The following is a 14,465-nucleotide window of genomic DNA, read 5'->3' as shown; positions in this document are numbered from 1 at the left end:
AGCTCCAGGACACCAGCGTTTACTCCCACAGCCCCGGGACACCAGCGCATCCCCTCACAGCCCCGGGACACCAGTGCATCCCCCCACAGCCCTGGGGCATGAGTGCATCCCCCCACATCTCCAGGACACCAGCGTTTACCCCCACATCCCCGGGACACCAGCGCATCCCCCCACAGCTCCCAGCACTGGCGGCCCCCCAGGACTGGGGCGAGCAGCCACTGACACCCCAACTGCCAGCAGTCCCCAGGGGCTCCTGGGCTGGGACAGGGAGAACAAAACCCCTGTGTGGACATTGCTGGGGACAAAACCAGTCTCCCTAGGCCAGGATCCATCACTCCAGGATCCATTTCTGGATGGCCACAGCCATTCACTCTGAAAAGCATCATATTAAAAATGAACACGCACGTGTTTCGCTCAGCTCAGCAGTCTGGCGATTCGAGAGGCACAGCCCACTCCCACCGTGCAGGATCTATGGAATATCGCTGGAAGTGTTACATCGACGTGAGCCCTGAGGCAAAGCCCTTGCTTCGTTATGAGTTACTCTTGAGGAGCAGCACTGCACCAAGGAAACAGTAAACACGGGCTGTGCTGGGGAGGGCTCAGACCCCAAGGCTCGGTCCTGCCGTCATTGCCTCAGGCACAAGCTGAGTCTGAAACCTGCCTCAGAGGGGACACGGCACTGACATGGCAGAGCTCACGCCCTTGGTCCCTCCGACAAAACCAAACCTGACTGAGGGAAAAGCCTGAGGGCACCACTGGCAGGATCCACGGGGAAAAACCCACAAGTTTTGCTGTTCCCCCGTCTGGCAGCGGCTGTCACACTACCAGAAGAAAAACCAACACTGGGCTCCTGGCCATGCACCAGTGCCACAGCCATCGACCCCGGGGCTCATCCCTGCGAGGGGACGCTGGGCAGAGAAGGCAGCGAGCCTCCCCCGAGCTCCCCATGCAGAGCCGCTGCCAGCATCGCATCTCTGCAAGTTGCTTAGAAACACAAATGAACTCAAACATACCAGCGGCAGGAACAGTTTCCTGCTCTGAATATTTACAATGAGAATAAATTTTTTAGGCTTTGGCAAATAAGTCAGGCTGATGTTCCAGGATAACAGCATGCAAAATGTTTTCATATTTAAAACATGGTACAAGCCTCACAGAGCATCAGACTCGCAGCCAAATGGAAGGAGGCAAAGCAACAGGAAAACTGGCTGCACGTGTTAAACAAACTGTGCTTCCTTACATATGCGTCCGTCAGGTTTCTGAACATGAGAGCGTAAACGAAGAAATGCGAGGCACTTTTCGTGGGGAAAGAAAGCCCCACACCACCACAGGGACAAACACCAGCTCTGTTCACAAGAGCCTTAAAAGCATCAAGGGGAGGAGGAGAGCGTTGGGCGCTTTACCTGGACAGGCTCCAATAGACCCTGAGGTTCTTCCCCCCTCAAAGAACCACCATCGGCCTCATCAGTGGAAAGAGGGCACAGCGCGACCCTGAGCTCGCTGCAGTCACACTGCTGTCACCCGCCGCAGCATCGTGGGGAATTATGTTTTCCTTTCTCTCCTCCCAACAGCACGGGACGGGCATCCCTTCCGCTTCCATCAGGCTTTGTGAAGTAATCAAACTGCCGAGACATTACTGTCACACACATCGGTGCTTCTGGAGGCTTAGGTAAGATACCCCGTGGGCTTTCCTCAAAGTAAAAAAAGCGATCAATGAAAAAAGTTCTCAGCAATAGACCATGCAATTATAAGCTTTGTCATTTTGTCAGGTCTGAAACCAGGACACCCTGAAATACCAAACAACATGGTAGTTTTGGGGGGGTTAAAGCCCAACAAACTTCTAGTGACTGGCTTAGCAGAGTGCACGTTTTCAAAATGAACAAAGGCTTTGAATTCACAACGACTGGGTATCGCTTTTCAAAAACACTTACCTGAAGTCGCGCTTATGCTCTGAGACCCTCCCGGCTGTCCCAGTGCCTGCAGCCCTCCGCGCTGTGGGACCCCAGCCAGGGCAGTTGTGCAGCTCGCGCCTGCACAGGCTGCTGGGGGCACGATCTCTGTTGCGCCAGACGCAATGGAACCGCTGTCGCTTGGCACGTCCCCACGATCACTCATGGAGTGCTGATTCTGGACATTTTATTCGTACATCTGTGCTACTGCATGCATTCCCGTTATTCTCTCACATCTGTTTTGCTCACTAAAAAGAACAACCTCCCGTCACGCACGCATCTGCAGAGACCTTTCTGTCGTGCTGAAGTTCTACAGCAGCTCACAAGTGTTATGAGCTCTGGCTTGGCCTCAGCCCTTGTCTTCACAGGGATCGAGGCCGGGTCTGTCGTGATCATGGACACCCCAGTGGGTTCCTCCTCCAAGCCCGAGGTTTAGCGGGTGGTGCAGGATGCCAGGGGGGCCTCCCGTCACGCACGCATCTGCAGAGACCTTTCTGTCGTGCTGAAGTTCTACAGCAGCTCACAAGTGTTATGAGCTCTGGCTTGGCCTCAGCCCTTGTCTTCACAGGGATCGAGGCCGGGTCTGTCGTGATCATGGACACCCCAGTGGGTTCCTCCTCCAAGCCCGAGGTTTAGCGGGTGGTGCAGGATGCCAGGGGGGTGCAGGGTGCCACAGGGGTGCTGGGTGACACGGGGGTGCAGAGCATGGAGCCGGACAAGGACCTGACAGAGGAACTACTCTTCAGCAGTAAGGAAAATCCTGATTTTCCCATGCTCATCGGCCACACCAAGCACACCTATGACTTCTGCAAAGGTAAAACGATCTTGGACTGTCCTTCCCCCCCAGACAAGGCAGATGCCTGGGGGCGCCTCTGCTGTCCCCAGCCCAGCCATTACACGGGAGCCACATGCAGTCAGGGACACCCCAAAAGCAATGAAAACACAGTCCTGGGGCCAGCCGAGCAGCTGGCTTCTGCTGAGCTGTTTCCTACAAGGCTGGAACTCCAGAACCACCAAATGCTAGGAGAATGTCAGGAAGCGCATGACATTTACATAAACAAACTTTGGTTACTCTGGAATTGTTTCCTTTGCAGAATTAAATGCTGATGGCAGAGTAGATGAAATGTAATAAATGAAGAATTAATAATCTGAGGACTATTTATAAACCTTTGGATCTGCTTGCAAACGCAGCCATCTGTGTGCTGCCCGAGGCCATGTTTTATTTAACAAAGAGGCGTTTAAGAGGATTAACAGTAGGAAGAACAATAAAGCAAAGCACTCTGCCCGGGTTAGCACAGCCTCAACCACACCTTTTGCTTGTGCAAAGGGCTTCACAAAGGGTGGGAGGGGAGCAGCCGCTCGGGGCAGGGTCTGCTCGGGACCAGGTGTGGCTGGGGGGTCGAGCCACCAGCAGGGTCAGAGCAGAGGGTGGGGATGGGTGCCCGTGCCTGGGGACACCAGCACAGGGTCAGGTCCTGCCCGTGGTGATGCCCCAGGGCTGCGGGGGCAGTGGGGTTTCCCACTGAAGCCACTGCAGTTCTCCAGGGTCAGGAAGGATCTGGCTTCCCTGAAGCCACTGCAGTTCTCCAGGGTCAGGAAGGATCTGGCTTCCCAGGGAGTGGTGACACCTCAGGAACAATAACTCACAGGGTCTGAGAGCTCTGGTAAACAAAACTTTAACGTATCCAAAAGCATGGGAGAGGATCTGGAGATACTAATGGTATTAAGAGCGTGAGATGTGCGAGTCTAAGGACACTCACACACGCCCCGAGGTCCTTGTTCTCGGGTCAGCATCCTCAAATTGGCTTCATCACGAGCCTCTGGGCCCCTCCAGTCCCAGAAATATTTCCACAGGCAGGTACAGCTCAGTTTGCCTTCCAAATGTGCGGGGCTCTCTCGGTGTCCCTCCAGTCGCCCCACTGCCCGCTGTCATGCTGCCTCTCCCCCCACAGAGCTCCGTCCCTGGGCTGTGGGGCCGGTGGTGGCCTGGGGCCATCCAGGGTGTTCCCGACGGGGACCCCACTCGCATGGTCCCCCTGAGCTACTCCAACAGCTTACCAGCACTTGGATCTGGGATACAGTCAGTTGCAGCCATGAAAAAGCCACTTTTTACAAGAAAAGGAGATGGGTTCCTAGTCTCCGTGCCGAGATGCAGTTTTCGGGCTCAAATAGGAATCTGACAGGGGAGGGATCCCCGGACAGGAGCCAGCATCCTCCCAGAATGAAACAAAACCCCTTCACATGCAATCTAACCTGCCATTCAAACTCTGTTCTGCTACGTCCAGAGTCCGCTTAAGAAACTTCTATGCTAACAGCAATGCACCTCAAGTGCTCTGTGAGAATAATTCACAAGCACTCCAGGAAAACACAAAACTTTAATGTTTTGCCCGATTTGACAGCTGAGGCTTGCTCTGCCGCAGCTTACAGAAACACAGCCCTGCTGGTGACCTTTGCAGGAGATCCCGAACTCTCTATTTTCTAGAACATTGGCCAGTGAGGAGACTCTTGCTTTTCTCCTTTTGCTTTCAGCTTCACGATTCCACCATTCAGTGGCTTTCCTGCTGCGCTCTCCAAGCCCGGCACTCTCTCAGGGTTCCAGATGAGTCGGTTACAGAGCTCAGAACTGTGTCCTTGCTCAGCCCCTTTCCAGAATATTGACCGCCCCTGGAAAGCCCTCTGTTCTCAAAGGGGTCAGAACCGGCACTGCCATTACTGGGTTTTTCTTTTCCTATAAATACACACACAAATGTGCACATAAGCTCACGTGCACGTAAGCTGGCACAAAATTAAAGTGTTCAGCAGCAGCTGCATACGGCACTGGCCCATCTCGTGCTGGCTGCGTGCTGGACTCTCAGGCACTATTTAACATTTCAGCCACTTTTCTGGCTACCCAAATCCACAGATAAGTAGCATATCTAGAAACCAAATAACTTAATTTTCACAAAGAAGTTTTTCTCAGGCTTTAAAAAAAATCAGATTATTAGTCAAACTGCAAACACTTCAAACACTGGCACCAGGGATAGCTGAATTCTGAACTGTTACCCTTACCAGGTCAAAAACACCACGTAGGGCTGCAAGAGATGCTGGTTGAGAAGTCTATTACCCATTAACGTTTTCTAAATTACTCTTTTTATGTGCAAGTAATTTCATACATCTTTGTACAAAAACAACTTGCAAAATTTCATTTTTTTTAAAAGAAGAGTAGAAAGCATTTATCATGAAAACAAGTGACCTTATAAGCATCTCCATTCCCAAAGGATTTTGATCTCACGGACAATGCTAAGGAAGGATGACAAAGGGAAAACATCACCTCCTTCCCCTGGGAGCAGGGGAGAGGTTCTCGCCAGGGAAGGCACAGTAGCCTGTGTGGTCTGCAGGGGCTCTCCTGGCAAGAGCAGCCTAAAAACCAGTGCCCTTTATTTCCAACATCTGCTCCATTTAAACTTTCTTTTTTCATAAATGTCTTAGTGTTTATAAGAGATGACAACTATAATCTGAAAAGATTTTTCACCACTGAAATTATTGTCTAGATCTGCTTTTAAAGGCAAGAAAAAAAATAATCATCTGCCCTAAGGTTGGGATGTTCCGTTTCTGGGAAGCAATCCAGCAGGCGATGGGGTCTCCGACAGAGAAGCAACGCAAGGCTGGCCTCCCCTGCAGGAACAGCCAACAGGTTGCGAAGCTGGCCAAGTCTGCTTTAAAAATAATGAGCTACCCCAAACAAGATACCGAAATAAAATGAACAAACACGCACAGAACTGTAATTTTAGCACAAATGCGCAGAAGACAAATCCAGAGGACATCCAGCTCCCACGGCTTTTGGGTGGTCTCCGCAGTGTTCCTCCCCCTATTAAATAACTCGGCTTCAAGGCTCAGGTTGTGTTGCTCCTGGTGTTAACCTTTGCTTGCTCCGGAAGCCTGTGGTACCAGCGCTTCCCTGGCCTTTCCGACACCCTTCGCCGGGTCTCTGTCTGCTTCTGACCTTGCACCCTTGGACCAGGACAAGCTTCCCCCGTGTCTGCTGGCCCCATGCCGAGGCTCTGCTGGCAGAACAGGCAGGGCTCCCCCCTACCCCCCCTCCCTTCCCCATCCCAACAGGGAGGAACGACTGTCTGTTCCGCAAGGGGCTCAGGGATGTGACCCATTCACACCCCTGAGGCGCTGCAATATTACTTTAATGCAGTTCCTATAATTATCTAGATGCACAACCATGGATGCTCAGATCTTTCTAATGTTCATCGTCCTCGGAACATTTTGGTTAAACTGCTAATTGTAACTTGTTTACACACATTTTACACTCATCTTCTGTAAGGTTTGAAAACATAACCGGTTACGAAACAAGATGACATAAATTTCCCCTTCAGTTAATAGAAGCATATTTATTAGTTTAATCTCCAAAATAAAGATCCCAGATCTGAAATGTTATTTCTTATTTATAATTTATACTGGAAGACTAATCTGCAATAGGAAGTTGCATGATTGGTTTGCAGTAAATATGATGCAGCAAATTGGTTTCTAAATATAGATAAAGGTTAAGTTTCTTGTGATAATCAAGGAATAATAGAAACATTCATGATAATGAAGATTTTTTAATTACAAGAACCAAATTCTCAAGAAACATGGAATGAAAGTTGTGGGATGTATTCATGTATCATCATATACTCCAAAGGGACTGTTCTGCAGTGCTATTTTGGATTCATGCTGCCCGCTAAAACCCAGAGACTGGCCTGGCCTGTCTATAGGAGTCTTTCCTGGGCGGGTGTCCTGCCTCCCAGCAGAAGGGGACGTGGGACCCAACCTCTGCAAACCCTTTGCCAGGGCAGGTATGGAACGGTGCAGCACTGCACGAGAAGGGCACGGTGGTTTTTGGAATGACTGCACACGCTGAGAACGAAGTGGCTCTATGACACAGCCCGAGGGAAATTTATTCAAAGTTTTCACGTTACAGGCCAGAGAACACCCCTGAACGCTCTGCTCCCAACTGGAGAGGTGCTCTACATCTTAAAAGCTGTAGATTCCATGTCTCTTCTTGGAAGCTTCTGTGGAGGAATTTTTGGTAAAATCTCTTTTGCATAAAGCGTTTTATGGAGTCCAGCTTCTCGAAGAGCTAGCTCAACACGGAGCCTAGGGTCAGAAATGATCTGTTAAAACAAACCACAGCAATGATAAATAGAAACTAGCCGGTACTTTCCTCATACAACAGAAGTTTTAAAAGACAGTCAAGAAAATTATGGTGATAAAGTAAAGCCTTCAAAAGCAGAGAAACTGTGGAGTGAACAAGCCTTATCTCACTGCGCATATCTTGACACTATCCTTTTTAACATTAATGGTCACAATCTGTTTTAACCAAGAGCCCTGGTTGTCATTCCTCATGAGAACTCAAAGGGTGGATGAGAAACTGAGGGAGGACCAGCCCTGGGAACACCATCCGGAACCGCTGCCGCTCTGGGACGGAGCACGCCAAGGTGCCTGCCTGGAATTACCTGCTGCAGCCTGAGCACTACCAAAGCCCTGGGAACACCATTCGGAACCGCTGCTGCTCTGGGATGGAGCACGCCAAGGTGCCTGCCTGGAATTACCTGCTGCAGCCTGAGCACTACCAAAGCCCTGGGAACACCATTCAGAACCGCTGCTGCTCTGGGACGGAGCACGCCAAGGTGCCTGCCTGGAATTACCTGCTGCAGCCTGAGCACTACCAAAGCCCTGAGAACACCATCCGGAACCGCTGCTGCTCTGGGACGGAGCACGCCAAGGTGCCTGCCTGGAATTACCTGCTGCAGCCTGAGCACTACCAAAGCCCTGGGAACACCATTCGGAACCGCTGCCGCTCTGGGACGGAGCACGCCAAGGTGCCTGCCTGGAATCACCTACTGCAGCCTGAGCACTACCAAAGCCCTGGGAACACCATTCGGAACCGCTGCTGCTCTGGGATGGAGCACGCCAAGGTGCCTGCCTGGAATTACCTGCTGCAGCCTGAGCACTACCAAAGCCCTGGGAACACCATTCGGAACCGCTGCTGCTCTGGGATGGAGCACGCCAAGGTGCCTGCCTGGAATTACCTGCTGCAGCCTGAGCACTACCAAAGCCCTGGGAACACCATTCAGAACCGCTGCTGCTCTGGAACGGAGCACGCCAAGGTGCCTGCCCAGAATCACCTACTGCAGCCTGAGCACTACCAAAGCCCGTCTGTAGTCGAAACAGGAAGAACACTCAGAGAATTCAGGTATCAATCCCAAATACACACGTTCAGAGCATTTTTAAGCTAAGGCTTTCCAGAACCTCCTACATCGTTCACATTGGGGTACATTGTAACAGCCAAACAAAACCTACATCTCCTGTACCCCATCTCTCTTTTACCAAACGGAGAAGCTTTAAAATGTCATAAGACAGGAAGTGCTGGACAAGCTTAGCTATAGACATCGTCACACTGCAGCTTCCTCAGTGCTAGAAGGAAGCTTTTATGCCATAGAACTGTATCACAGCTCTTCTCTTTCTGTAAACAAAATTTTCAAATTCCACAGTGGGAATAATTTCAAATGCATAGACTGAGCAGATGGGGAATAGTCAGGGAATTAAAAATATCCTCCCCTATGTTGCTTAATTCCATTTGCCATTGAGCTAGCACTGTCCTCAGCAACCTGAGTGACCTGAAAACAGGAGGACAGTGGTTTCAGTTTCCTGCTCCAGTTACACCTCACTGGTTTCTTTGCCTTAGGCCTTGCACATCGCATCCCAACTGATCCTGAATCCAGCAACAGTGTCAAGATGGTCAAAATGCTCATTTTCAGCTTGTGAAGAGATTTGTGCTGTGCATAGTCGTCCAGGAAAAAAGAAATCCCCAGAATTAAGTTACCCGTGACACAGCTCGTTTGTGTACAGTCAGGGGAACTCCCACGCCAATTCACTGCAAACCCTGAGTACAGCACCAACTGGAGCGGGTGAAAAGGAGGCACTCTTTCAAACAAATGCACAAAAATGTAAAAGGGGCGAGTTTTGAAATTAAAAAAAGAGCAAACAGATCAGTCAGAACGCCTAGCAACCACGGGAGCTGCCCAGCGGCCCCTTAGCCCCGTGTCCTCTCTGCAGGGGTGGCAATGGGAGATAAAGCTCGGGGAGAGCCCGGGGGTCCCACGCTGGACCCCAATGGACCTCTTGGTCCACTCTGGTTGTGCTCCTCCAGCATCTGCATCGGGTCAGAGAGATTACACCACCTATTTCTCCAAATCTTTTTATTTTTATAAACATTATATTCTACAGTCCATTGTCAATACCGCTATGTAGGGCAGATTATTAATATTACTATTATATATCAGCATTAAGATACACGCACATACAATAAGCTATATGGTGTGATTACTTAATGATCCTTGAGGCCTGTTCCAACCTTAATGATTCTATGATTACAGACAATTACCTGCTGTTCACTGTACGTATGCAACTTAAACAGTGGCTTCTGAAGATCAAACTCTTCCATGGTTCCAATGCCCATCCGAGCCTTAGATGCCACCGTATCAGCCACCATCCTAGCTGGGTCTGACTCTGCAACAACAGCAACCTAAAACACACCATATGAAAACAACAATTACTCTAGCTGTGTAGACCTAAGGTGAGAAAAGGCGATTGTTGATAACACATCCCTTGAGAATACGGCCATTTACCTGGTTTAAAAGTTTCAAAAGTTGTCTTAAACCACCTTGTATCCATATATAAAAACCACCTTGACACAGGATAACAACCAGGGAGATTTTTTTTTTTTCCCCCCTGTTTCCTAATGGAAACAACTTAATTGGCTGGATGTCATACAGCGCCGTGCCTGCCCAGATCTGCTGTCAAGAGCAGAGTTGCCTCTAGGTGGGCAGGCTTAGCGCAGAACAACCTGCACACTGTGATGCCACTTGCCAGTCCTTGAAAACATCAACTGGAAAGCTGGACGGCATTTCCACGGAGAGCGGAGGCTGCTGCCTCATCATACCCCTGGTAGGGAACACGCCGAGCTTTAGGCTACCGGAAAGCAGCACTTCCCAAAGGCTGATCTTTGCACCGCAGCAGCAGCAGCGTGTGGTCCCGGCTGCGGTGGAGCCCGCGGCTCACCAAGGATGCCACAAGAGAGAGTCAACAGCATCCTCGGCTCTCCAGCAGAGACCGACACGGGCTCTGACTCTCAAAACCAGCAGGCTCTTAATTTAGTGATACCCACAGTTCCTGGAAGCCCAAACTTTCTTCTTTTTCTGCTGATGGAAACAAAGGTGTTCAGACCAGTAGTTCACAATTCTTAGAGAGCCAAGGGCAGCAACACTGAGTGATACGCCAGCAATAACACAACTCTTTGGCTTTTTCTTAAGTGTGTCTGTTTTAACTATTTAATTTCCTGTGGCTAGATCAGTATCAAAAATTCTCTCCCACTCTGGATTGTGCCAGAGTCAACCTTTTTTCATGGCTTATTTTCTTTGTGTTAAAACATTCAGATATAGGCTAATACTACTTTGGAAAATACAGAAGGATGCATATGCAAAAGTGTAGAGAGTAAAGAATGTTAACTCCATCTTTTTCCTTTTAAAAAAACAAGGAGATTAGATACAAAAATATAAATGAAGGTAAAATTACTCCTTCAACAGTCAGCAGTAAAAACAAATCATTACATTTATCAAGATAAACATTAGCAAGCATTTTCTGTGATGTCTTTTTTCAAAATAATGTGCAAAAGTTTCACAGAGTTAAATCTCTCTCTGAAGAAAAGTCTCCAAGATCTAAGCTTTCAGAATTTAAAAAGAATTTAAATTACTCATAAATCTTGCCTAAGACTCAAGAAAGAGTTAAGATCATTAAAAACCAAAACAAACCAACAAAAAAATCAAAGAAGAAGAGAAATCACATCCAACTCAGAACAAACGGTATCTGTCTGTTGTCGGACATCGCCAGCTTCTACGGTGCAATTTAACATCACCATGTTCCTGTTGTCGCTTACAAAGCACACAGGATTTATAACATGACAGAATTACCGGTAAAGTCAGACCAAACGGGCATTTTAACTTCTTCATTGGTTTGCTTTTGACAGATTGTTCTTTTTATCTTTCACAGAATATGGCGGTATGTCTAACACTGCTGTATATAAAAATACTTTCGACAGAAAATAAAACCACCTGTTGTCGAAGTGCTTCCAGGCATTTCTCTTTTTCCTCTTCTTCACGTGCTTCTTGAAGGGCCAGTTCCTTTTTCTCCAGCAACCGTTTTTCTAGCAACGCTTGTCTAAACTTCACCCTGACAAACAGCAGATACACAAACAGAAAAAACATGGGACAAGCGTAAGGTTACCTTTCTGCTGTGGTGTTGCAGTTTGAAAGCCAGTCAGATGTTTTCTATATCCACCTAATAATAACAGTGTCGTTCATCAAAACACCTGAAAAATGCAAAAAATGTTTTTTTCATTTGGATGTGATGTTTTTGTTGGAGTTTTTTGGTTTGGGGAGTTGTGCTTTTTATTTATGTTTTATTTGTGTTATTGCTTTAAACAACTTGGCTAACCTTGCAGATCTCATTTCTGGAGCACAGATTTTCTCTAGCATGCTTTATATAGCCCTGGTACTCTTTTCTTTTCCCAGTTGTCCTTGCCAAGAAGAAATGTTCTCCGACATCTGTGTATGGCAGAACTCTTTCCTATAACCCTTTCCATTAAAAGAAACACATCATGCCCATCTTGTTACTGGAAGAAGCCAGAAAACTTGAGAATTCCATCCTTTTTCAAAAGGAAAATACTGGAGGCTAGCACAAATAATCCTGAAACTTCACCTTCAGCATTATATCTGCTGCTCAACATTTCACAACAGGTTTTTATAGCCCTGATAGTACAACCATGACCATATTTTTCCTAATAACCCCCAGTCCGCTGCCAAGCTCTGTGTCTTATGAAGCTGTAGGGAATTCTTTGGTGTGTCCCTTTTAGTCCCTATAGAGGAGTTGCCATTGCCGTGCTTTCTGTTCAGACAGTTATGCTTCTTTTGCCCTTCAAGATTTATCTTGTCTTCAGAGAAACAGAGAAGACAAACCTGCTTCAACTACAATAAACCAGGTATTGTTATTTTCTTCCTCTCAAAATTCTAGTAAGCTCAAAGGAGTGTATAATTTGTGCTATAAACTGCAAAAAACAGAACTAAAGGCACAGTTATGCTGGCAGCTAGGAAAGACCACTGCATCAATAACCCAATAACAATTACCAGGACAAACAAATTTGTCCAAAGAGAGTGGTACAAAGCTGCCTGAGGATGCCCCAGAGAGGATTCCCGTTTCCTCCCGTAGCCGTTGTAGTTAGGCAGATAAATGCTTACAACAGTAACCTGCAGAGGCAGTTCTGTTCCAGGGAGAAAGCCTAGTCTTCTCTTATATGAAGAAAATTTAATAAAAAGCAGATATTCGTATTTTTCTGAAAACTGACAAAAATTATATTATATTGAAAACCTTTCAATCTGCTTGAGCTGACTGCTCTGATACATGTTCTAAAATACTCCAGTGTTATCAAATATGAAACTCCCTACCCTGGAAACGCCTGTAAATCACCAAGAATGGGAAGTGACGAGCACTCATCCAGCTCTACTTTCACCTACTTTGCTGCTGAAGATTTCACGTACATAGGAATGTGAAGCATTGCTAAACGGAAACATCTGGTGGCATGTCCATGCCCAGTTTAAGCGATGGCAATCGATGGTCAAAGGAACGGACAGGCAGAGCAGGGCAGAGCAAGGGCGCAGCGCTTGCTGCTCCCGAGAGGGAGGTTCGTGTTTTCACGGCGGTGGTGTCCTAAGGAGATCAGCACCGCGCTCGTGCGGAGAGACCACGGCCAGTATGAACAAAGATTAAGTTTCCTTGTCAGAGGACAAGGCAGAGCTACGAAATCTACACCCAGGGAAGGCAGAGAAACCTGTAAAATCATGTTCATCCGTACGCTGTGTTCCTGATTTGGAACATTCTTCCAGTGCTTTTATAGTTGGCTTTGATTTCACAGTGTCCACATCCAAATAAACTCTCTTTCACTCTATTATACCTAGTAATATTTTAGCACTATTTCTTCAAAGTAAACTTAATTTTATAGAAAAGCTTAAAATTAAAATGTCTTAATACTCAATTTTGACTTAAAGTATCACAGTAAGTAACAATTTTAACAAATCATAATCTGAAGAACAAGTTTAGCTGATTAGTTTCAGTAAAGCCACCTTTCTGAAGTATTGTGGGTACACACTTATGTAATTTTTGATAAGCATAATTTCATTAAAACTCTGCTTTCAGACACTGTCTCATAAATATTCAATAGGAAATAAAGAACTACTATGTTTATTACAAAAGCTTTAGCAAAAGCTTAAAAAAATGGGTCATAATGTAGATCGGTTGTTAGCCCTATATCACAACTTATCCCGTTCGCTGTTGTTGGTTGAATAAATCTCAGATAACGCTTTTGACTGTTTATATTAGTGGCCAAGAAGGTCTGCTGGTGTTTCCAGCTGCGACAGGCTGGACCGATGCCCAGTGGCACCAGGGCAGGAGGAAGCTTGGACAGGAGGTGCTTTACACACTGATCTGAACATCTCAGCAGCAGCCACCAGTTCTCACGGCAAGGCTGATGGGCTGGATCCCTTGCTAATTTACAAAACCGTGGCTCTGTCAGGGTGCACAGCCCAACCCAGCCCTCAGTTCCGAGACATTCTCAAACACAACAGCACCAGCTCGAAGCACAGCTGCCGCGAGCATCGGCTCCACCAGCAGCCCTCGCCTCTGTCCAGCTTTGCGAGTGGGGCTCACACCCCATTATCCACCCACGGTTCTTCTGGATTCTGTCCGTTCTGCATCCCTTCAGCGTGCAGCACCGACTGAAGAGAGCTGGAGGGTTTGGGGGAGCTGGCGAAAGCTGTGCTTCGGGAAGGTGGGGCAGGAGGGGAAAGCTCTGCACACACTGCCGGCCAGGAGCTGCTGCAGGGAGCACCAGGGGAGGGAGACGCAACATATCGGCACCCGGTGTGTGAGGGAAAATATTTGCATTTGAAAATAATTTTCAATATTCATGTCACGTCAATTCTCACCCTCCAACATTAATGCAAAATCTATTGCTTTGGGGGGAAGGTTCTTTCAGAACACTTTGTGTGTATTCAATGCATTCCACACCTAGGGGACCCCAGGGAGGACCTGACTGAAACTCACTGCACAGATGGAAAAAGAGAGAAGGAACTCCTAGCAACAGACAAACACCTGCCCTTTTGGACGCTAATGCTTGAAACACAATGAGACCTAAATGCAGTTTGTAGTTTTTTATATCACGTTAAAAGAGAGCTTATAATTCAGCATCCCAAAGACACAGGCACCCAGACCTAACCGAAGGCATTTGGAAGAGCTGAGCGTGTGATCCTGTGTACGCAGAAAGGACCACCTGCAGCAGAGCACATCCACGTACATCTCTGCCTTCAGTGGGCCATATGCACATGTTATCTCGCCAACACCGACCTCTTACCCCCGCAGCAGTCCCACCAGCTCCCCAGC

At 47.8% G+C, this 14,465-nt stretch overlaps 1 protein-coding gene across 1 annotated transcript in view; it reads right to left on the bottom strand.

Annotated features, from left to right (window-relative positions):
* Positions 1-6,940: 6,940 nt before the first annotated feature.
* Positions 6,941-14,465, bottom strand: part of CCDC148 (coiled-coil domain containing 148) — a 44,365-nt gene continuing 36,840 nt past the window's right edge. Inside the window, 3 exon segments of the mRNA XM_010076544.1 lie at positions 6,941-7,087; positions 9,361-9,501; positions 11,087-11,204. Of these exon segments, the coding sequence (XP_010074846.1) occupies positions 6,941-7,087; positions 9,361-9,501; positions 11,087-11,204 (406 nt within the window).

The sequence above is a fragment of the Pterocles gutturalis genome, unplaced genomic scaffold (genome assembly GCF_000699245.1).
Source record: "Pterocles gutturalis isolate BGI_N339 unplaced genomic scaffold, ASM69924v1 scaffold36773, whole genome shotgun sequence".
NCBI lineage: Eukaryota > Metazoa > Chordata > Aves > Pterocliformes > Pteroclidae > Pterocles > Pterocles gutturalis.
Note: the sequence above shows the minus strand (reverse complement) of the source record. Positions and strands in the feature narration are given on the sequence as shown.